At 63.9% G+C, this 21,718-nt stretch overlaps 1 protein-coding gene across 1 annotated transcript in view; it reads right to left on the bottom strand.

Moving 5' to 3' along the window:
* The window catches only part of LOC132387785 (protein PAT1 homolog 1-like), a 35,961-nt gene extending 15,344 nt beyond the window's left edge, over nucleotides 1-20,617 (bottom strand). The window contains exons 1-5 of the mRNA XM_059960155.1: nucleotides 20,514-20,617; nucleotides 19,190-19,381; nucleotides 18,334-18,441; nucleotides 17,793-17,870; nucleotides 16,967-17,139 (exon numbers count right to left, since the gene is read on the bottom strand). Coding sequence (XP_059816138.1) covers nucleotides 16,967-17,139; nucleotides 17,793-17,870; nucleotides 18,334-18,441; nucleotides 19,190-19,381; nucleotides 20,514-20,573 — 611 coding nt within the window. The 5' untranslated portion in view covers nucleotides 20,574-20,617. The remainder of the gene's footprint in view (nucleotides 1-16,966; nucleotides 17,140-17,792; nucleotides 17,871-18,333; nucleotides 18,442-19,189; nucleotides 19,382-20,513) is intronic.
* Nucleotides 20,618-21,718: the final 1,101 nt, after the last annotated feature.

Below are 21,718 nucleotides of genomic sequence, written 5' to 3'. Positions count from 1 at the left end.
GCGAGGGGCAGAGTGAGGGCTTTCGAGGGGCAGAGAGAGGGCTTGAGAGGGGCAGAGTGAGGGCTTGCGAGGGGCAGAGAGGGCTTGCGAGGGGCAGAGAGAGGGCTTGCGAGGGGCAGAGAGAGGGATTGCGAGGGGCAGAGAGAGGGTTTGCGAGGGGCAGAGAGAGGGCTTGCGAGGGGCAGAGTGAGGGCTTGCGAGGGGCAGAGTGAGGGCTTGCGAGGGGCAGAGAGAGGGCTTGCGAGGGGCAGAGTGAGGGCTTGCGAGGGGCAGAGTGAGGGCTTGCGAGGGGCAGAGTGAGGGCTTGCGAGGGGCAGAGTGAGGGCTTGCGAGGGGCAGAGTGAGGGCTTGCGAGGGGCAGAGAGAGGGTTTGCGAGGGGCAGAGAGAGGGCTTGCGAGGGGCAGAGAGAGGGCTTGCGAGGGGCAGAGAGAGGGTTTGCGAGGGGCAGAGTGAGGGCTTGCGAGGGGCAGAGTGAGGGCTTGCGAGTGGCAGAGTGAGGGCTTGCGAGGGGCAGAGAGAGGGCTTGCGAGGGGCAGAGAGGGCTTGCGAGGGGCAGAGTGAGGGCTTGCGAGGGGCAGACTGAGGGTTTGCGAGGGGCAGAGTGTTTGCGAAGGGCAGAGTGAGGGTTTGCGAGGGGCAGAGTGAGGGCTTGCGAGGGGCAGAGTGAGGGCTTGCGAGGGGCAGAGTGAGGGCTTGCGAGGGGCAGAGAGAGGGCTTGCGAGGCGCAAAGTGAGGGTTTGCGAGGGGCAGAGTGAGGGTTTGCGAGGGGCAGAGTGTTTGCAAGGGGCAGAGTGAGGGTTTGCGAGGGGCAGAGTGTTTGCGAGGGGCAGAGTGAGGGTTTGCGAGGGGCAGAGTGAGGGTTTGCGAGGGGCAGAGTGAGGGTTTGCGAGGGGCAGAGTGAGGGTTTGCGAGGGGCAGAGTGAGGGTTTGCGAGGGGCAGAGTGAGGGTTTGCGAGGGGCAGAGAGAGGGTTTGCGAGGGGCAGAGAGAGGGTTTGCGAGGGGCAGAGTGAGGGTTTGCGAGGGGCAGAGAGAGGGTTTGCGAGGGGCAGAGTGAGGGTTTGCGAGGGGCAGAGAGAGGGCTTGCGAGGGGCAGAGCGAGGGCTTGCGAGGGGCAGAGCGAGGGCTTGCGAGGGGCAGAGCGAGGGCTTGCGAGGGGCAGAGTGAGTGCTTGCGAGGGGCAGAGTGAGGGCTTGCGAGGGGCAGAGAGAGGGCTTGCGAGGGGCAGAGTGAGGGCTTGCGAGGGGCAGAGTGAGGGCTTGCGAGGGGCAGAGAGAGGGCTTGCGAGGGGCAGAGCGAGGGTTTGCGAGGGGCAGAGCGAGGGTTTGCGAGGGGCAGAGTGTTTGCGAAGGGCAGAGTGAGGGTTTGCGAGGGGCAGAGTGAGGGCTTGCGACGGGCAGAGTGAGGTCTTGCGACGGGCAGAGTGAGGGCTTGCGAAGGGCAGAGTGAGGGCTTGCGAGGGGCAGAGAGAAGGTTTGCGAGGGGCAGAGAGAGGGCTTGCGAGGGGCAGAGAGAGGGCTTGAGAGGGGCAGAGTGAGGGCTTGCGAGGGGCAGAGTGAGGGTTTGCGAGGGGCAGAGAGAGGGTTTGCGAGGGGCAGAGTGCTTGCGAGGGGCAGAGAGAGGGCTTGAGAGGGGCAGAGTGAGGGCTTGCGAGGGGCAGAGTGAGGGCTTGCGAGGGGCAGAGAGAGGGTTTGCGAGGGGCAGAGAGAGGGCTTGCGAGGGGCAGAGAGAGGGCTTGAGAGGGGCAGAGTGAGGGCTTGCGAGGGGCAGAGAGGGCTTGCGAGGGGCAGAGAGAGGGCTTGCGAGGGGCAGAGAGAGGGTTTGCGAGGGGCAGAGAGAGGGTTTGCGAGGGGCAGAGAGAGGGCTTGCGAGGGGCAGAGTGAGGGCTTGCGAGGGGCAGAGAGAGGGCTTGCGAGGGGCAGAGAGAGGGCTTGCGAGGGGCAGAGAGAGGGCTTGCGAGGGGCAGAGAGAGGGCTTGCGAGGGGCAGAGAGAGGGCTTGCGAGGGGCAGAGTGAGGGTTTGCGAGGGGCAGAGTGAGGGTTTGCGAGGGGCAGAGTGTTTGCGAGGGACAGAGTGTTTGCGAGGGGCAGAGTGAGGGTTTGCGAGGGGCAGAGTGTTTGCGAGGGGCAGAGTGAGGGCTTGCGAGGGGCAGAGTGAGGGCTTGCGAGGGGCAGAGAGAGGGCTTGCGAGGGGCAGAGAGAGGGCTTGCGAGGGGCAGAGAGAGGGCTTGCGAGGGGCAGAGAGATGGCTTGCGAGGGGCAGAGTGAGGGCTTGCGAGGGGCAGAGTGAGGGCTTTCGAGGGGCAGAGAGAGGGCTTGAGAGGGGCAGAGTGAGGGCTTGCGAGGGGCAGAGAGGGCTTGCGAGGGGCAGAGAGAGGGCTTGCGAGGGGCAGAGAGAGGGATTGCGAGGGGCAGAGAGAGGGTTTGCGAGGGGCAGAGAGAGGGCTTGCGAGGGGCAGAGTGAGGGCTTGCGAGGGGCAGAGTGAGGTCTTGCGAGGGGCAGAGAGAGGGCTTGCGAGGGGCAGAGTGAGGGTTTGCGAGGGGCAGAGTGAGGGTTTGCGAGGGGCAGAGTGAGGGTTTGCGAGGGGCAGAGTGAGGGCTTGCGAGGGGCAGAGTGAGGGCTTGCGAGGGGCAGAGTGAGGGCTTGCGAGGGGCAGAGGGCTTGCGAGGGGCAGAGAGAGGGTTTGCGAGAGGCAGAGAGAGGGCTTGCGAGGGGCAGAGAGAGGGCTTGAGAGGGGCAGAGAGAGGGCTTGAGAGGGGCAGAGTGAGGGTTTGCGAGGGGCAGAGTGAGGGTTTGCGAGGGGCAGAGGGCTTGCGCGGGGCAGAGAGAGGGCTTGAGAGGCGCAGAGTGAGGGCTTGAGAGGCGCAGAGTGAGGGCTTGCGAGGGGCAGAGAGAGGGCTTGCGAGGGGCAGAGAGAGGGTTTGCGAGGGGCAGAGTGAGGGTTTGCGAGGGGCAGAGTGAGGGTTTGCGAGGGGCAGAGAGAGGGTTTGCGAGGGGCAGAGAGAGGGTTTGCGAGGGGCAGAGAGAGGGTTTGCGAGGGGCAGAGAGAGGGTTTGCGAGGGGCAGAGAGAGGGTTTGCGAGGGGCAGAGAGAGGGTTTGCGAGGGGCAGAGTGAGGGTTTGCGAGGGGCAGAGTGAGGGTTTGCGAGGGGCAGAGAGAGGGTTTGCGAGGGGCAGAGAGAGGGTTTGCGAGGGGCAGAGAGAGGGTTTGCGAGGGGCAGAGAGAGGGTTTGCGAGGGGCAGAGAGAGGGTTTGCGAGGGGCAGAGAGAGGGTTTGCGAGGGGCAGAGAGAGGGTTTGCGAGGGGCAGAGAGAGGGTTTGCGAGGGGCAGAGAGAGGGTTTGCGAGGGGCAGAGAGAGGGTTTGCGAGGGGCAGAGAGAGGGTTTGCGAGGGGCAGAGAGAGGGTTTGCGAGGGGCAGAGTGAGGGTTTGCGAGGGGCAGAGAGAGGGTTTGCGAGGGGCAGAGAGAGGGTTTGCGAGGGGCAGAGTGAGGGTTTGCGAGGGGCAGAGTGAGGGTTTGCGAGGGGCAGAGAAAGGGTTTGCGAGGGGCAGAGAGAGGGTTTGCGAGGGGCAGAGAGAGGGTTTGCGAGGGGCAGAGAGAGGGTTTGCGAGGGGCAGAGAGAGGGTTTGCGAGGGGCAGAGAGAGGGTTTGCGAGGGGCAGAGTGAGGGTTTGCGAGGGGCAGAGTGAGGGTTTGCGAGGGGCAGAGAGAGGGTTTGCGAGGGGCAGAGAGAGGGTTTGCGAGGGGCAGAGAGAGGGTTTGCGAGGGGCAGAGAGAGGGTTTGCGAGGGGCAGAGAGAGGGTTTGCGAGGGGCAGAGAGAGGGTTTGCGAGGGGCAGAGTGAGGGTTTGCGAGGGGCAGAGAGAGGGTTTGCGAGGGGCAGAGAGAGGGTTTGCGAGGGGCAGAGAGAGGGTTTGCGAGGGGCAGAGAGAGGGTTTGCGAGGGGCAGAGAGAGGGTTTGCGAGGGGCAGAGTGAGTGTTTGCGAGGGGCAGAGAGAGGGTTTGCGAGGGGCAGAGAGAGGGTTTGCGAGGGGCAGAGAGAGGGTTTGCGAGGGGCAGAGTGAGGGTTTGCGAGGGGCAGAGTGAGGGTTTGCGAGGGGCAGAGAAAGGGTTTGCGAGGGGCAGAGAGAGGGTTTGCGAGGGGCAGAGAGAGGGTTTGCGAGGGGCAGAGAGAGGGTTTGCGAGGGGCAGAGAGAGGGTTTGCGAGGGGCAGAGAGAGGGTTTGCGAGGGGCAGAGTGAGGGTTTGCGAGGGGCAGAGTGAGGGTTTGCGAGGGGCAGAGAGAGGGTTTGCGAGGGGCAGAGTGAGGGTTTGCGAGGGGCAGAGAGAGGGTTTGCGAGGGGCAGAGAGAGGGTTTGCGAGGGGCAGAGAGAGGGTTTGCGAGGGGCAGAGAGAGGGTTTGCGAGGGGCAGAGAGAGGGTTTGCGAGGGGCAGAGAGAGGGTTTGCGAGGGGCAGAGTGAGGGTTTGCGAGGGGCAGAGTGAGGGTTTGCGAGGGGCAGAGAGAGGGTTTGCGAGGGGCAGAGAGAGGGTTTGCGAGGGGCAGAGAGAGGGTTTGCGAGGGGCAGAGAGAGGGTTTGCGAGGGGCAGAGAGAGGGTTTGCGAGGGGCAGAGAGAGGGTTTGCGAGGGGCAGAGAGAGGGTTTGCGAGGGGCAGAGAGAGGGTTTGCGAGGGGCAGAGAGAGGGTTTGCGAGGGGCAGAGAGAGGGTTTGCGAGGGGCAGAGAGAGGGTTTGCGAGGGGCAGAGTGAGGGTTTGCGAGGGGCAGAGAGAGGGTTTGCGAGGGGCAGAGAGAGGGTTTGCGAGGGGCAGAGTGAGGGTTTGCGAGGGGCAGAGTGAGGGTTTGCGAGGGGCAGAGAAAGGGTTTGCGAGGGGCAGAGAGAGGGTTTGCGAGGGGCAGAGAGAGGGTTTGCGAGGGGCAGAGAGAGGGTTTGCGAGGGGCAGAGAGAGGGTTTGCGAGGGGCAGAGAGAGGGTTTGCGAGGGGCAGAGTGAGGGTTTGCGAGGGGCAGAGTGAGGGTTTGCGAGGGGCAGAGAGAGGGTTTGCGAGGGGCAGAGAGAGGGTTTGCGAGGGGCAGAGAGAGGGTTTGCGAGGGGCAGAGAGAGGGTTTGCGAGGGGCAGAGAGAGGGTTTGCGAGGGGCAGAGAGAGGGTTTGCGAGGGGCAGAGAGAGGGTTTGCGAGGGGCAGAGTGAGTGTTTGCGAGGGGCAGAGAGAGGGTTTGCGAGGGGCAGAGAGAGGGTTTGCGAGGGGCAGAGTGAGGGCTTGCGAGGGGCAGAGAGAGGGCTTGCGAGGGGCAGAGTGAGGGCTTGCGAGGGGCAGAGAGAGGGTATGCGAGGGGCAGAGAGAGGGTTTGCGAGGGGCAGAGAGAGGGTTTGCGAGGGGCAGAGAGAGGGTTTGCGAGGGGCAGAGAGAGGGTTTGCGAGGGGCAGAGTGTTTGCGAGGGGCAGAGTGAGGGCTTGCGAGGGGCAGAGTGAGGGCTTGCGAGGGGCAGAGTGAGGGTTTGCGAGGGGCAGAGTGAGGGTTTGCGAGGGGCAGAGTGTTTGCGAGGGGGAGAGTGAGGGTTTGCGAGGGGCAGAGTGAGGGTTTGCGAGGGGCAGAGTGAGGGTTTGCGAGGGGCAGAGAGAGAGTTTGCGAGGGGCAGAGAGAGGGTTTGCGAGTGGCAGAGAGAGGGTTTGCGAGGGGCAGAGTGAGGGTTTGCGAGGGGCAGAGTGAGGGTTTGCGAGGGGCAGAGTGAGGGTTTGCGAGGGGCAGAGTGAGGGTTTGCGAGGGGCAGAGAGAGGGTTTGCGAGGGGCAGAGTGAGGGTTTGCGAGGGGCAGAGTGAGGGTGTGCGAGGGGCAGAATGTCTGCGAGGGGCAGAGTGAGGGTTTGCGATGGGCAGAGTGAGGGTTTGAGAGGGGCAGAGAGAGGGTTTGCGAGGAGCAGAGAGAGGGTTTGCGAGGGGCAGAGAGAGGGCTTGCGAGGGGCAGAGTGTTTGCGAGGGGGAGAGTGAGGGTTCGCGAGGGGCAGAGTGAGGGTTCGCGAGGGGCAGAGTGAGGGTTCGCGAGGGGCAGAGTGAGGGTTTGCGAGGGGCAGAGTGAGGGTTTGCGAGGGGCAGAGTGATGGTTTGCGAGAGGCAGAGAGAGGGTTTGCGAGGGGCAGAGAGAGGGTTTGCGAGGGGCAGAGAGAGGGTTTGCGAGGGGCAGAGAGAGGGCTTGCGAGGAGCAGAGTGAGGGTTTGCGAGGGGCAGAGAGAGGGTTTGCGAGGGGCAGAGTGAGGGTTTGCGAGGGGCAGAGAGAGGGTTTGCGAGGGGCAGAGAGAGGGTTTGCGAGGGGCAGAGAGAGGGTTTGCGAGGGGCAGAGAGAGGGTTTGCGAGGGGCAGAGAGAGGGTTTGCGAGGGGCAGAGTGAGGGTTTGCGAGGGGCAGAGAGAGGGTTTGCGAGGGGCAGAGAGAGGGTTTGCGAGGGGCAGAGAGGGCTTGCGAGGGGCAGAGTGAGGGCTTGCGAGGGGCAGACTGAGGGTTTGCGAGGGGCAGAGTGAGGGTTTGCGAGGGGCAGAGTGCGTGGGGCAGAGTGCTTGCGAGGGGCAGAGTGAGGACTTGCGAGGGGCAGAGTGAGGGCTTGCGAGGGGCAGAGTGAGTGCTTGCGAGGGGCAGAGAGAGGGCTTGCGAGGGGCAGAGTGAGGGTTTGCGAGGGGCAGAGTGAGGGTTTGCGAGGGGCAGAGAGAGGGTTTGCGAGGGGCAGAGAGAGGGTTTGCGAGGGGCAGAGAGAGGGTTTGCGAGGGGCAGAGTGAGGGCTTGCGAGGGGCAGAGTGAGGGCTTGCGAGGGGCAGAGTTAGGGTTTGCGAGGGGCAGAGTGAGGGTTTGCGAGGGGCAGAGTGAGGGTTTGCGAGGGGCAGAGAGAGGGTTTGCGAGGGGCAGAGAGAGGGTTTGCGAGGGGCAGAGTGAGGGTTTGCGAGGGGCAGAGAGAGGGTTTGCGAGGGGCAGAGTGAGGGTTTGCGAGGGGCAGAGAGAGGGTTTGCGAGGGGCAGAGAGAGGGTTTGCGAGGGGCAGAGAGAGGGCTTGCGAGGGGCAGAGAGAGGGTTTGCGAGGGGCAGAGAGAGGGTTTGCGAGGGGCAGAGAGAGGGTTTGCGAGGGGCAGAGAGAGGGTTTGCGAGGGGCAGAGAGAGGGCTTGCGACGGGCAGAGTGAGGGTTTGCGAGGGGCAGAGAGAGGGTTTGCGAGGGGCAGAGAGAGGGTTTGCGAGGGGCAGAGTGAGGGTTTGCGAGGGGCAGAGAGAGGGTTTGCGAGGGGCAGAGAGAGGGTTTGCGAGGGGCAGAGAGAGGGTTTGCGAGGGGCAGAGTGAGGGTTTGCGAGGGGCAGAGAGAGGGTTTGCGAGGGGCAGAGAGAGGGTTTGCGAGGGGCAGAGTGACGGTTTGCGAGGGGCAGAGAGAGGGTTTGCGAGGGGCAGAGAGAGGGTTTGCGAGGGGCAGAGAGAGGGATTGCGAGGGGCAGAGAGAGGGATTGCGAGGGGCAGAGAGAGTGTTTGCGAGGGGCAGAGAGAGGGTTTGCGAGGGGCAGAGAGAGGGTTTGCGAGGGGCAGAGAGAGGGTTTGCGAGGGGCAGAGTGAGGGCTTGCGAGGGGCAGAGGGCTTGCGAGGGGCAGAGTGAGGGCTTGCGAGGGGCAGAGGGAGGTTTTGCGAGGGGCAGAGTGAGGGTTTGCGAGGGGCAGAGAGAGGGTTTGCGAGGGGCAGAGAGAGGGTTTGCGTGGGGCGGAGTGAGGGTTTGCGAGGGGCAGAGTGAGGGTTTGCGAGGGGCAGAGTGAGGGTTTGCGAGGGAGAGTGAGGGTTTGCGAGGGTGAGTGAGGGTTTGCGAGGGTGAGTGAGGGTTTGCGAGGGGCAGAGTGAGGGTTTGCGAGGGGCAGAGTGAGGGTTTGCGAGGGGCAGAGAGAGGGTTTGCGAGGGGCAGAGAGAGGGTTTGCGAGGGGCAGAGTGAGGGTTTGCGAGGCGCAGAGAGAGGGCTTTCGAGGGGCAGAGTGAGGGCTTGCGAGGGGCAGAGTGAGTGCTTGCGAGGGGCAGAGTGAGGGTTTGCGAGGGGCAGAGAGAGGGTTTGCGAGGGGCAGAGTGAGGGTTTGCGAGGGGCAGAGAGAGGGTTTGCGAGGGGCAGAGAGAGGGTTTGCGAGGGGCAGAGAGAGGGTTTGCGAGGGGCAGAGAGAGGGTTTGCGAGGGGCAGAGTGAGGGTTTGCGAGGGGCAGAGAGAGGGTTTGCGAGGGGCAGAGAGAGGGCTTGCGAGGGGCAGAGAGAGGGTTTGGGAGGGGCAGAGAGAGGGCTTGGGAGGGGCAGAGAGAGGGTTTGGGAGGGGCAGAGAGAGGGTTTGCGAGGGGCAGAGAGAGGGCTTGCGAGGGGCAGAGTGAGGGTTTGCGAGGGGCAGAGAGAGGGTTTGCGAGGGGCAGAGAGAGGGCTTGCGAGGGGCAGAGAGAGGGTTTGCGAGGGGCAGAGAGAGGGTTTGCGAGGAGCAGAGAGAGGGTTTGCGAGGGGCAGAGAGAGGGTTTGCGAGGGGCAGAGAGAGGGTTTGCGAGGGGCAGAGAGAGGGATTGCGAGGGGCAGAGAGAGGGCTTGCGAGGGGCAGAGAGAGGGTTTGCGAGGGGCAGAGAGAGGGTTTGCGAGGGGCAGAGTGACGGTTTGCGAGGGGCAGAGAGAGGGTTTGCGAGGGGCAGAGAGAGGGTTTGCGAGGGGCAGAGAGAGGGATTGCGAGGGGCAGAGAGAGGGATTGCGAGGGGCAGAGAGAGTGTTTGCGAGGGGCAGAGAGAGGGTTTGCGAGGGGCAGAGAGAGGGTTTGCGAGGGGCAGAGAGAGGGTTTGCGAGGGGCAGAGTGAGGGCTTGCGAGGGGCAGAGGGCTTGCGAGGGGCAGAGTGAGGGCTTGCGAGGGGCAGAGGGAGGTTTTGCGAGGGGCAGAGTGAGGGTTTGCGAGGGGCAGAGAGAGGGTTTGCGAGGGGCAGAGAGAGGGTTTGCGTGGGGCAGAGTGAGGGTTTGCGAGGGGCAGAGTGAGGGTTTGCGAGGGGCAGAGTGAGGGTTTGCGAGGGAGAGTGAGGGTTTGCGAGGGTGAGTGAGGGTTTGCGAGGGTGAGTGAGGGTTTGCGAGGGGCAGAGTGAGGGTTTGCGAGGGGCAGAGTGAGGGTTTGCGAGGGGCAGAGAGAGGGTTTGCGAGGGGCAGAGAGAGGGTTTGCGAGGGGCAGAGTGAGGGTTTGCGAGGCGCAGAGAGAGGGCTTTCGAGGGGCAGAGTGAGGGCTTGCGAGGGGCAGAGTGAGGGCTTGCGAGGGGCAGAGTGAGGGTTTGCGAGGGGCAGAGAGAGGGTTTGCGAGGGGCAGAGTGAGGGTTTGCGAGGGGCAGAGAGAGGGTTTGCGAGGGGCAGAGAGAGGGTTTGCGAGGGGCAGAGAGAGGGTTTGCGAGGGGCAGAGAGAGGGTTTGCGAGGGGCAGAGAGAGGGTTTGCGAGGGGCAGAGAGAGGGTTTGCGAGGGGCAGAGAGAGGGTTTGCGAGGGGCAGAGAGAGGGTTTGCGAGGGGCAGAGAGAGGGTTTGCGAGGGGCAGAGAGAGGGTTTGCGAGGGGCAGAGTGAGGGTTTGCGAGGGGCAGAGTGAGGGTTTGCGAGGGGCAGAGAGAGGGTTTGCGAGGGGCAGAGTGAGGGTTTGCGAGGGGCAGAGAGAGGGTTTGCGAGGGGCAGAGAGAGGGTTTGCGAGGGGCAGAGAGAGGGTTTGCGAGGGGCAGAGAGAGGGTTTGCGAGGGGCAGAGAGAGGGTTTGCGAGGGGCAGAGTGAGGGTTTGCGAGGGGCAGAGTGAGGGTTTGCGAGGGGCAGAGTGAGGGTTTGCGAGGGGCAGAGAGAGGGTTTGCGAGGGGCAGAGAGAGGGTTTGCGAGGGGCAGAGAGAGGGTTTGCGAGGGGCAGAGTGAGGGTTTGCGAGGGGCAGAGTGAGGGTTTGCGAGGGGCAGAGTGAGGGTTTGCGAGGGGCAGAGAGAGGCTTTGCGAGGGGCAGAGAGAGGCTTTGCGAGGGGCAGAGTGAGGGTTTGCGAGGGGCAGAGAGAGGGTTTGCGAGGGGCAGAGAGAGGGTTTGCGAGGGGCAGAGTGAGGGTTTGCGAGGGGCAGAGAGAGGGTTTGCGAGGGGCAGAGAGAGGGCTTGGGAGGGGCAGAGAGAGGGCTTGCGAGGGGCAGAGAGAGGGTTTGCGAGGGGCAGAGAGAGGGCTTGCGAGGGGCAGAGAGAGGGTTTGCGAGGGGCAGAGAGAGGGTTTGCGAGGGGCAGAGAGAGGGCTTGCGAGGGGCAGAGAGAGGGTTTGCGAGGGGCAGAGTGAGGGTTTGCGAGGGGCAGAGTGAGGGTTTGCGAGGGGCAGAGAGAGGGTTTGCGAGGGGCAGAGTGAGGGTTTGCGAGGGGCAGAGAGAGGCTTTGCGAGGGGCAGAGTGAGGGTTTGCGAGGGGCAGAGAGAGGGTTTGCGAGGGGCAGAGAGAGGGATTGCGAGGGGCAGAGAGAGGGTTTGCGAGGGGCAGAGAGAGGGTTTGCGAGGGGCAGAGAGAGGGTTTGCGAGGGGCAGAGAGAGGGTTTGCGAGGGGCAGAGAGAGGGTTTGCGAGGGGCAGAGTGAGGGTTTGCGAGGGGCAGAGAGAGGGTTTGCGAGGGGCAGAGTGAGGGTTTGCGAGGGGCAGAGAGAGGGTTTGCGAGGGGCAGAGAGAGGGCTTGCGAGGGGCAGAGAGAGGGTTTGGGAGGGGCAGAGAGAGGGCTTGGGAGGGGCAGAGAGAGGGTTTGGGAGGGGCAGAGAGAGGGTTTGGGAGGGGCAGAGAGAGGGCTTGCGAGGGGCAGAGTGAGGGTTTGCGAGGGGCAGAGAGAGGGCTTGCGAGGGGCAGAGAGAGGGCTTGCGAGGGGCAGAGAGAGGGCTTGCGAGGGGCAGAGTGAGGGTTTGCGAGGGGCAGAGAGAGGGTTTGCGAGGGGCAGAGAGAGGGTTTGCGAGGGGCAGAGAGAGGGTTTGCGAGGGGCAGAGAGAGGGTTTGCGAGGGGCAGAGAGAGGGTTTGCGAGGGGCAGAGAGAGGGTTTGCGAGGGGCAGAGTGAGGGTTTGCGAGGGGCAGAGTGAGGGTTTGCGAGGGGCAGAGAGAGGGTTTGCGAGGGGCAGAGTGAGGGTTTGCGAGGGGCAGAGAGAGGGTTTGCGAGGGGCAGAGAGAGGGTTTGCGAGGGGCAGAGAGAGGGTTTGCGAGGGGCAGAGAGAGGGTTTGCGAGGGGCAGAGAGAGGGTTTGCGAGGGGCAGAGTGAGGGTTTGCGAGGGGCAGAGTGAGGGTTTGCGAGGGGCAGAGTGAGGGTTTGCGAGGGGCAGAGAGAGGGTTTGCGAGGGGCAGAGAGAGGGTTTGCGAGGGGCAGAGTGAGGGTTTGCGAGGGGCAGAGTGAGGGTTTGCGAGGGGCAGAGTGAGGGTTTGCGAGGGGCAGAGAGAGGCTTTGCGAGGGGCAGAGTGAGGGTTTGCGAGGGGCAGAGAGAGGGTTTGCGAGGGGCAGAGAGAGGGTTTGCGAGGGGCAGAGTGAGGGTTTGCGAGGGGCAGAGAGAGGGCTTGCGAGGGGCAGAGAGAGGGCTTGCGAGGGGCAGAGAGAGGGTTTGCGAGGGGCAGAGAGAGGGCTTGCGAGGGGCAGAGAGAGGGTTTGCGAGGGGCAGAGAGAGGGCTTGCGAGGGGCAGAGAGAGGGTTTGCGAGGGGCAGAGTGAGGGTTTGCGAGGGGCAGAGTGAGGGTTTGCGAGGGGCAGAGAGAGGGTTTGCGAGGGGCAGAGAGAGGGTTTGCGAGGGGCAGAGAGAGGGCTTGCGAGGGGCAGAGTGAGGGCTTGCGAGGGGCAGAGAGAGGGCTTGCGAGGGGCAGAGTGAGGGTTTGCGAGGGGCAGAGTGAGGGTTTGCGAGGGGCAGAGAGAGGGTTTGCGAGGGGCAGAGAGAGGGTTTGCGAGGGGCAGAGAGAGGGTTTGCGAGGGGCAGAGAGAGGGTTTGCGAGGGGCAGAGTGAGGGTTTGCGAGGGGCAGAGTGAGGGTTTGCGAGGGGCAGAGAGAGGGTTTGCGAGGGGCAGAGAGAGGGTTTGCGAGGGGCAGAGAGAGGGTTTGCGAGGGGCAGAGAGAGGGTTTGCGAGGGGCAGAGAGAGGGCTTGCGAGGGGCAGAGTGAGGGCTTGCGAGGGGCAGAGAGAGGGCTTGCGAGGGGCAGAGAGAGGGCTTGCGAGGGGCAGAGAGAGGGCTTGCGAGGGGCAGAGAGAGGGCTTGCGAGGGGCAGAGTGAGGGTTTGCGAGGGGCAGAGTGAGGGTTTGCGAGGGGCAGAGTGAGGGTTTGCGAGGGGCAGAGAGAGGGTTTGCGAGGGGCAGAGAGAGGGTTTGCGAGGGGCAGAGAGAGGGTTTGCGAGGGGCAGAGAGAGGGTTTGCGAGGGGCAGAGAGAGGGTTTGCGAGGGGCAGAGAGAGGGTTTGCGAGGGGCAGAGTGAGGGATTGCGAGGGGCAGAGTGAGGGATTGCTAGGGGCAGAGTGAGGGATTGCGAGGGGCAGAGTGAGGGATTGCGAGGGGCAGAGTGAGGGTTTGCGAGGGGCAGAGTGAGGGTTTGCGAGGGGCAGAGTGAGGGTTTGCGAGGGGCAGAGTGAGGGTTTGCGAGGGGCAGAGTGAGGGTTTGCGAGGGGCAGAGTGAGGGTTTGCGAGGGGCAGAGTGAGGGTTTGCGAGGGGCAGAGTGAGGGTTTGCGAGGGGCAGAGAGAGGGTTTGCGAGGGGCAGAGAGAGGGTTGGCGAGGGGCAGAGTGAGGGTTTGCGAGGGGCAGAGTGAGGGTTTGCGAGGGGCAGAGTGAGGGTTTGCGAGGGGCAGAGAGAGGGTTTGCGAGGGGCAGAGTGAGGGTTTGCGAGGGGCAGAGTGAGGGTTTGCGAGGGGCAGAGAGAGGGTTTGCGAGGGGCAGAGAGAGGGTTTGCGAGGGGCAGAGAGAGGGTTTGCGAGGGGCAGAGAGAGGGTTTGCGAGGGGCAGAGAGAGGGTTTGCGAGGGGCAGAGAGAGGGTTTGCGAGGGGCAGAGTGAGGGATTGCGAGGGGCAGAGTGAGGGATTGCTAGGGGCAGAGTGAGGGATTGCGAGGGGCAGAGTGAGGGATTGCGAGGGGCAGAGTGAGGGTTTGCGAGGGGCAGAGTGAGGGTTTGCGAGGGGCAGAGTGAGGGTTTGCGAGGGGCAGAGTGAGGGTTTGCGAGGGGCAGAGTGAGGGTTTGCGAGGGGCAGAGTGAGGGTTTGCGAGGGGCAGAGTGAGGGTTTGCGAGGGGCAGAGTGAGGGTTTGCGAGGGGCAGAGAGAGGGTTTGCGAGGGGCAGAGAGAGGGTTGGCGAGGGGCAGAGTGAGGGTTTGCGAGGGGCAGAGTGAGGGTTTGCGAGGGGCAGAGTGAGGGTTTGCGAGGGGCAGAGAGAGGGTTTGCGAGGGGCAGAGTGAGGGTTTGCGAGGGGCAGAGAGAGGGTTTGCGAGGGGCAGAGTGAGGGTTTGCGAGGGGCAGAGAGAGGGTTTGCGAGGGGCAGAGTGAGGGTTTGCGAGGGGCAGAGTGAGGGTTTGCGAGGGGCAGAGAGAGGGCTTGGGAGGGGCAGAGAGAGGGCTTGCGAGGGGCAGAGAGAGGGTTTGCGAGGGGCAGAGAGAGGGCTTGCGAGGGGCAGAGTGAGGGTTTGCGAGGGGCAGAGAGAGGGCTTGCGAGGGGCAGAGAGAGGGCTTGCGAGGGGCAGAGAGAGGGCTTGCGAGGGGCAGAGTGAGGGTTTGCGAGGGGCAGAGTGAGGGTTTGCGAGGGGCAGAGTGAGGGTTTGCGAGGGGCAGAGTGAGGGCTTGCGAGGGGCAGAGAGAGGGTTTGCGAGGGGCAGAGAGAGGGTTTGCGAGGGGCAGAGTGAGGGTTTGCGAGGGGCAGAGAGAGGGTTTGCGAGGGGCAGAGAGAGGGTTTGCGAGGGGCAGAGAGAGGGTTTGCGAGGGGCAGAGTGAGGGTTTGCGAGGGGCAGAGTGAGGGTTTGCGAGGGGCAGAGTGAGGGTTTGCGAGGGGCAGAGTGAGGGTTTGCGAGGGGCAGAGTGAGGGTTTGCGAGGGGCAGAGAGAGGGTTTGCGAGGGGCAGAGTGAGGGTTTGCGAGGGGCAGAGAGAGGGTTTGCGAGGGGCAGAGAGAGGGTTTGCGAGGGGCAGAGTGAGGGTTTGCGAGGGGCAGAGAGAGGGTTTGCGAGGGGCAGAGAGAGGGCTTGCGAGGGGCAGAGAGAGGGCTTGCGAGGGGCAGAGAGAGGGTTTCGGAGGGGCAGAGAGAGGGTTTCGGAGGGGCAGAGAGAGGGCTTGCGAGGGGCAGAGAGAGGGTTTGCGAGGGGCAGAGAGAGGGCTTGCGAGGGGCAGAGAGAGGGCGTGCGAGGGGCAGAGAGAGGGCTTGCGAGGGGCAGAGAGAGGGCTTGCGAGGGGCAGAGAGAGGGCTTGCGAGGGGCAGTGAGAGGGTTTGCGAGGGGCAGAGAGAGGGTTTGCGAGGGGCAGAGAGAGGGTTTGCGAGGGGCAGAGAGAGGGCTTGCGAGGGGCAGAGAGAGGGCTTGCGAGGGGCAGAGAGAGGGCTTGCGAGGGGCAGAGTGAGGGTTTGCGAGGGGCAGAGTGAGGGTTTGCCAGGGGCAGAGTGAGGGTTTGCGAGGGGCAGAGTGAGGGTTTGCGAGGGGCAGAGAGAGGGTTTGCGAGGGGCAGAGAGAGGGTTTGCGAGGGGCAGAGAGAGGGTTTGCGAGGGGCAGAGAGAGGGTTTGCGAGGGGCAGAGAGAGGGTTTGCGAGGGGCAGAGAGAGGGTTTGCGAGGGGCAGAGTGACGGTTTGCGAGGGGCAGAGAGAGGGTTTGCGAGGGGCAGAGTGAGGGTTTGCGAGGGGCAGAGAGAGGGTTTGCGAGGGGCAGAGAGAGGGTTTGCGAGGGGCAGAGAGAGGGTTTGCGAGGGGCAGAGAGAGGGTTTGCGAGGGGCAGAGAGAGGGTTTGCGAGGGGCAGAGTGAGGGTTTGCGAGGGGCAGAGAGAGGGCTTGCGAGGGGCAGAGTGAGGGCTTGCGAGGGGCAGAGTGAGGGTTTGCGAGGGGCAGAGTGAGGGTTTGCGAGGGGCAGAGAGAGGGTTTGCGAGGGGCAGAGTGAGGGTTTGCGAGGGGCAGAGTGAGGGTTTGCGAGGGGCAGAGTGATGGTTTGCGAGGGGCAGAGAGAGGGTTTGCGAGGGGCAGAGAGAGGGTTTGCGAGGGGCAGAGAGGGTTTGCGAGGGGCAGAGTGAGGGTTTGCGAGGGGCAGAGTGAGGGTTTGCGAGGGGCAGAGTGAGGGTTTGCGAGGGGCAGAGAGAGGGTTTGCGAGGGGCAGAGAGAGGGTTTGCGAGGGGCAGAGAGAGGGTTTGCGAGGGGCAGAGTGAGGGTTTGCGAGGGGCAGAGAGAGGGCTTGCGAGGGGCAGAGAGAGGGCTTGCGAGGGGCAGAGAGAGGGTTTGGGAGGGGCAGAGAGAGGGTTTGGGAGGGGCAGAGAGAGGGCTTGCGAGGGGCAGAGTGAGGGCTTGCGAGGGGCAGAGTGAGGGTTTGCGAGGGGCAGAGAGAGGGTTTGCGAGGGGCAGAGAGAGGGTTTGCGAGGGGCAGAGAGAGGGTTTGGGAGGGGCAGAGAGAGGGTTTGGGAGGGGCAGAGAGAGGGTTTGGGAGGGGCAGAGAGAGGGTTTGCGAGGGGCAGAGTGAGGGTTTGCGAGGGGCAGAGTGAGGGTTTGCGAGGGGCAGAGAGAGGGTTTGCGAGGGGCAGAGTGAGGGTTTGTGAGGGGCAGAGAGAGGGTTTGTGAGGGGCAGAGAGAGGGTTTGTGAGGGGCAGAGAGAGGGTTTGAGAGGGGCAGAGTGAGGGTTTGCGAGGGGCAGAGTGAGGGTTTGCGAGGGGCAGAGAGAGGGTTTGCGAGGGGCAGAGAGAGGGATTGCGAGGGGCAGAGTGAGGGTTTGCGAGGGGCAGAGTGAGGGTTTGCGAGGGGCAGAGTGAGGGTTTGCGAGGGGCAGAGTGAGGGTTTGCGAGGGGCAGAGAGAGGGTTTGCGAGGGGCAGAGAGAGGGTTTGCGAGGGGCAGAGAGAGGGTTTGCGAGGGGCAGAGTGAGGGTTTGCGAGGGGCAGAGTGAGGGTTTGCGAGGGGCAGAGTGAGGGTTTGCGAGGGGCAGAGAGAGGGTTTGCGAGGGGCAGAGAGAGGGTTTGCGAGGGGCAGAGAGAGGGTTTGCGAGGGGCAGAGAGAGGGTTTGCGAGGGGCAGAGTGAGGGTTTGCGAGGGGCAGAGTGAGGGTTTGCGAGGGGCAGAGAGAGGGTTTGCGAGGGGCAGAGAGAGGGATTGCGAGGGGCAGAGTGAGGGTTTGCGAGGGGCAGAGTGAGGGTTTGCGAGGGGCAGAGTGAGGGTTTGTGAGGGGCAGAGAGAGGGTTTGTGAGGGGCAGAGAGAGGGTTTGCGAGGGGCAGAGAGAGGGTTTGCGAGGGGCAGAGAGAGGGTTTGCGAGGGGCAGAGTGAGGGTTTGCGAGGGGCAGAGAGAGGGTTTGCGAGAGGCAGAGTGAGGGTTTGCGAGGGGCAGAGAGAGGGTTTGTGAGGGGCAGAGAGAGGGTTTGTGAGGGGCAGAGAGAGGGTTTGTGAGGGGCAGAGAGAGGGTTTGTGAGGGGCAGAGTGAGGGTTTGTGAGGGGCAGAGAGAGTGAGTAAAAACTTCTGGTTTTTTTTCATTTAGAAAAACTAATAAATAAATACGAAAAAAAATCGGGCAGAGAATCTGGGGGGACCAGCATCGGTGCCGGTGATGCGGAAAGACCCAGATAAACTCATCGAGAAGGCTGGATCCGTCCTCGCCTGCAACCCCGACTCTCTTCTGCATTCGTGGCGGAGGGGAGGTCACCAGACATCGCGGACGACCCGGCACGTCCTCTCCACGACCGACCGGCAGGCTCATTCAGCTCTGCCGTCACAAGGACCGGCGCCGGAGAAATTCCCCTCTCCCGACCCCCCCCCGCCCAACCCAGGTCGGCCCCCCCCCCCCACCCCCGGCCCAAGGGCGCCCGCAGAGGCACCTACCTCAGCTCCTGGAGTCGGCCAGCCCCCGCGCCGGCGAAGAAGGGCCGGAAGCCAGCGGCCGGCGGGATCAGCATTCCCCCTGGGCCCGGGAGGAGCCCGCCCGGCAGGGCCGACAGCTGAGCCCCCGCCAACGTGGGGGCCCGGCCCAGGTGGCTGGGAGACATCCTGCCGGCCTGCGTCACAGGGAGAGAGGGGGGAGGGAGGGAGTTTGCGAGGGAGGGGAGGGAGTATGCGAGGGAGGGGAGAGAGTTTGCGATGGAGGGAGAGGGAGTTTGCGAGGGAGGGGAGAGAGTTTGCGAGGGAGGGGAGGGAGTGCGAGGGAGGGGAGGGAGTTTGCGAGGGAGGGAGAGGGAGTTTGCGAGGAAGGGGAGGGAGTTTGCGAGGAAGGGGAGGGAGTTTGCGAGGGAGGGAGAGGGAGTTTGCGAGGGAGGGGAGGGAGTTTGCGAGGAAGGGGAGTTTGCGAGGGAGGGAGAGGGAGTTTGCGAGGGAGGGGAGAGAGTTTGCGAGGAAGGGAGTTCGCGAGGGGCAGAGAGTTTGCAAGGGAGGGGAGAGAGTTTGCGAGGGAGGGAGAGGGAGTTTGCGAGGAAGGGGAGAGAGTTTGCGGGGGGGGGGAGGAGAGAGAGACCGTTACGGCACACATTTGGCCCCAGAACCTTCAAGCATGCCCCCTCCCTTCCTGGCGTCCCGCCCGCAGCACAGGCACGGACTCTCAGGCAGACCATTAGAGTGAAGAGCTCCACAGTCAGCTCGCAGTGAGGCCCCCTCCCGATACAACACCACCCCCCCACCCCCCCACAGCCGTCCGCTCACTGCCCGCCCTCCTCACCTGGCCAGCACCGAGGAGAAGGGGGTTCAGGGCTGATGAGACGTTGCCTTGCGAGTGGCGGGACCGGAGTGATGAGTTCTGGAGGGGAAGGGGGTGCAGACGAGGGAAGGAAGGAGAGGGCAGAGTAGGGAAGGGGAACCGGGGAGAGGGGGAAGAGAGAAGGGGAAGGGGAAAGAGAGGTGGGGGTGGGAAGGTGGAAGAGAAGGGGGAGGGGAAGAGGGGGGGAGGGGAAGAGAGGGGGAGGGGTGGGAAGGAGGAAGAGAAGGGGGGAGGGGAAGAGAGAGGGAAGGGGAATCGGGGGAGAGCACAAGGCAGTGTGGGGGGGGGGGGGAAGAATGACCAGACACAAGTCAGAGGAAATCGAGTGGAATCCAACCCTCCCCTTACCCCTCCACCCTTCCCGCCCCCCCATTCCACTCCATCCCAAGCTCCCACGACCCCTCCCCCACCCCCGAGCAACTTCAGTCCCCTCCCGCCCCTCTGACCCCCCCCCCCCCCCACCCGCCCGCCGGCCGGCCCCGTCCCACTCCGCGACACTCACCATCACATGGAGCAGCTGCGTCGGAGAGCGCCGGTCCGCGACGGGCGCGGAGAATCGCTGGTGGATCGGAGCCCGCACGTGGACAGGGGTGGGGCACAGGATGGAGGGCTGAGGGCAGAGATCAGATTAGATTCGATTCGACTTTATCGTCACTGAGCCGAGTACAGGTAGAAAGCCAGTGAGATGCAGTTAGCATCTAACCGGGAGTGCAAAGGAATGGTGTCATTTACAAAAAAGTAAGTACTACAGCACACAATATTAAGTGCTGAGACAGTCCAATACGGGTGCAATACCGCTCAGCGCTGTGATGTGAGGTTCAGTAGGGTCACAGCCTGAGGGAGGAAGCTCTTCCTGAGCCTGCTGGTGAGGCAGCGGAGGCTCCTGTAGCGCCGACCGGACGGGAGGGGAGTACAAAGTCCACGGTTAGGGTGAGATGCATACTTGATAATGCTTTTCGCCCCGCTCAGGCAGCGTTTGTGGTAGATGTTCTCGACGGTGGGCGATTGGGAGCCGATAATCTACCGGGCAGTTTTCACCACCTGCTGGAGGGCTTTGCGGTCCGATACGGGACCATTGCCGTGCCACACTGAGATGCAGTGGGTGAGCACGCTGTCAATGGTTCAGCGGTGAAAGTCCGTCAGTGTCCTGGGACAGAGATGAGCTTTCTCGACGCTCCGCAGGAAATAAAGGCCCTGCTGCGCCTTTTTGATCAGGATTTTGGGGGGGGGGGGGGGGTTAATTACAGCCACGTGCACGCACACACCACCCCTCCCACCCCCTCACCGACGCCAGGGGGATGGGACAAACGGCGGCAGATGCGGGGAAGGGGAGAGAACCAGGTGCCGCGGGTCCCTACCTGCTGCCCCAGGAGGAAGGGGCCGTGCTGCTTGGGCGGGGTCCCGATGGGGGCCGTCCGCACCGGCGGGGAGCCGATCACCGGGGAGGACGATCTCGGCGGGGGGGCCCGGTCCGACAGATCCCGCTCGGCGCCCGCCGCCGGCCGCTGGGGCTGGACGCAGTCCCTCGAGCCGGAGAGAATTCGGCTGCCCTGCGGGGGGGGAGAGAGAGAGAGAGAGTGGGAGGGGAAAAACAAAAAAAGCAGGCTGCGGTCCGGGGCCGGCCGAGACACACCGCCCTGTCTGTCCCCTTTGCCCAACTTCCCCTCCCCGAATTCTTCCTCACCTTTCCACCCCCGCACCCTCCGTGACCCCTTCCCACCCCTACCTCTCCTTCCCCCACCCTCGTTAAAGCCTGTCCCGAGCCTCAAGGCTGATTTACACTTGCACATACGGGCCATACTGTAGCCCTGATTTTTATTTCCGCACCGCGCCACGCCGTAGCGAGCGCGGTGGGGTTTCTATCCCGCTGTGTTGCTTCCTCGGGAGAGACGGGGACGGCGGAGATGCTCTCCCAACATTTTCGCGTGCCGGCGGGTAGATTGGACGACTTGGCTCGTCTGTCCCGCATCGGCGCACCGCAGTCACCGCCTGCGGACGTGGCGGAGAAGCAGCCACCGGAATTGCGGTGTTACCCAGCGGACCGATCGCGGTTGCTGGCCGCCTGCGTCGCCACAGGGCGCCAGTGACTTTCCTGGAGGGGTGCACGTCACCCGGTGGTGGAGGGTAGGCGTTACCTGCAGCGTAGATGCGACGCGCAAGCGTAAATCGGCCTTTATCATCAGACCGGTGCTTACACCGGTCTCCGTGGCGTGAAGCGACTACGAGACTCCCTCACGGATAGGACGCCAGTCTATCGCGAGGTTAGCCCCCCGGCGTTTTCCCGGTGCCCGCTTTCAGCCGGGTGGACCGGAGCGGTGTGCGGTTAAGTGCCTCTCTCAGGGACGCAACACACCGCCTCGGCTGGGGCTCGAACTCACCACTTTCGGATCGCCGGTCCGGCGCCTTAACCGCCGGGCCACGCGCCACACACCTCCTTCCCCTACACCCCCGCTTCCTCCATTGGTCCGCCCGCCCCGCCGACATCACTCCCTCGGGCACCCGGGCCTCCCTCCGTCTCTGATCACCCCCGCCCCTGGCGACGAGACCTCCTCCGCCCCTACACCCTCGTGCCCGCCTCCTCCCCGTCATCTCCTCCTCCGACCCACCCCAAATCGGTCCCCGCCCCCTCCCTCGGCGCAGCACCTCCAGGGAACCCCGCCTCCCCTCCCCCTCCGCACAAACCTCCAGGTGGGAGAAGAAGGGGCTTCCCATGCCCTGGAACATGGTGGGGCCTTCCCACATGCCCGGGTGGAGCTGAGGAATCTGCGGGAGAGAGAGAGAGAGAGGGGCGTGAGTGCGGGGGGGGGGGGGGGAAGGACGGCAATAAATTTCATGACGTACGCGGTCTTGCTTGCGCGCTGGGATGGACGGCACGATGTTGGGCCGTGTAACGTGCTCAGTGGAGGCTGCGTCTGGAGACGCTCTCCTCAAGTTGCACTTAAGATACCCTCCGTTTCTACCCGGAGGGCAGGAGGACGAGGGGAAACCTCACAACCTCGTACACACAGCTGGGTGCACGGCTCTGCCATGAGGGGGGCCGGAGGGAGTCCGCAGGAGGGCGACGAAGAACGGTCGGAAAAAACTAGATCTTTTTTTTAGGCCAAGCAGACACAGAGTGAGAGGGGACACGGACGAAGCGTTGGGAATCGTTTTATAAGTAAGGTGGACGCCAGCGATGATTCAAATTTAATCCTTCTTCCAGGCCGCGGGTGGAGACTGGTTAAGGGGAGACTTCACAGAAATGTAAAAATCTACAAGGCCCTTCGGCCCACAATATCGTGCTGACCGTGTAACCTACTCCGGATAAACTGCCTGGAATTTCCCTACCGCATCGCCCTCTATTTCCCTCAGCTCCATGTCTCTGAAAAGACCCTATCGTATCCGCCTCCACCACCGTTGCCAGCAGCCCATTCCACACACTCACCACTCTCTGAGTGAAAGACCTACCCCTGACATCTCCTCTGTATCTACTCCCCAGCACCTTAAACCTGTGCCCTCTCGTGACAACCATTTCAGCCTCTGACTATCCACACGATCAATGCCTCTCATCACTTTACACACCTCTATCAGGTCACCTCTCATCCTCCGTCGCTCCAAGGAGAAACGGCCGAGTTCACTCAACCTATTCTCCTAAGGCACGTTCCCCAATCCAGGCAACATCCTTGTAAATCTCCTCTGCACCCTTTCTCTGGCTTCCTTGTCCTTCCAGTAGTGAGGCGACCAGAACTGAGCACAGTACTCCAAGTGGGGTCTGACCTGGGTCCTATATAGCAGCAACATCACCTCCCGGCTCCTAAAGTCAACCTGTGGGATCTGACCAGGGTCTCGTAGCTGCAACACCAGGAAGTGTTTCTTTACGCGGCGAGTTGCGGACACACGGAGCAAAC

Source organism: Hypanus sabinus, unplaced genomic scaffold (assembly GCF_030144855.1).
Source record: "Hypanus sabinus isolate sHypSab1 unplaced genomic scaffold, sHypSab1.hap1 scaffold_2207, whole genome shotgun sequence".
NCBI lineage: Eukaryota > Metazoa > Chordata > Chondrichthyes > Myliobatiformes > Dasyatidae > Hypanus > Hypanus sabinus.
This window is presented reverse-complemented; position numbering and strand designations above follow the sequence as displayed.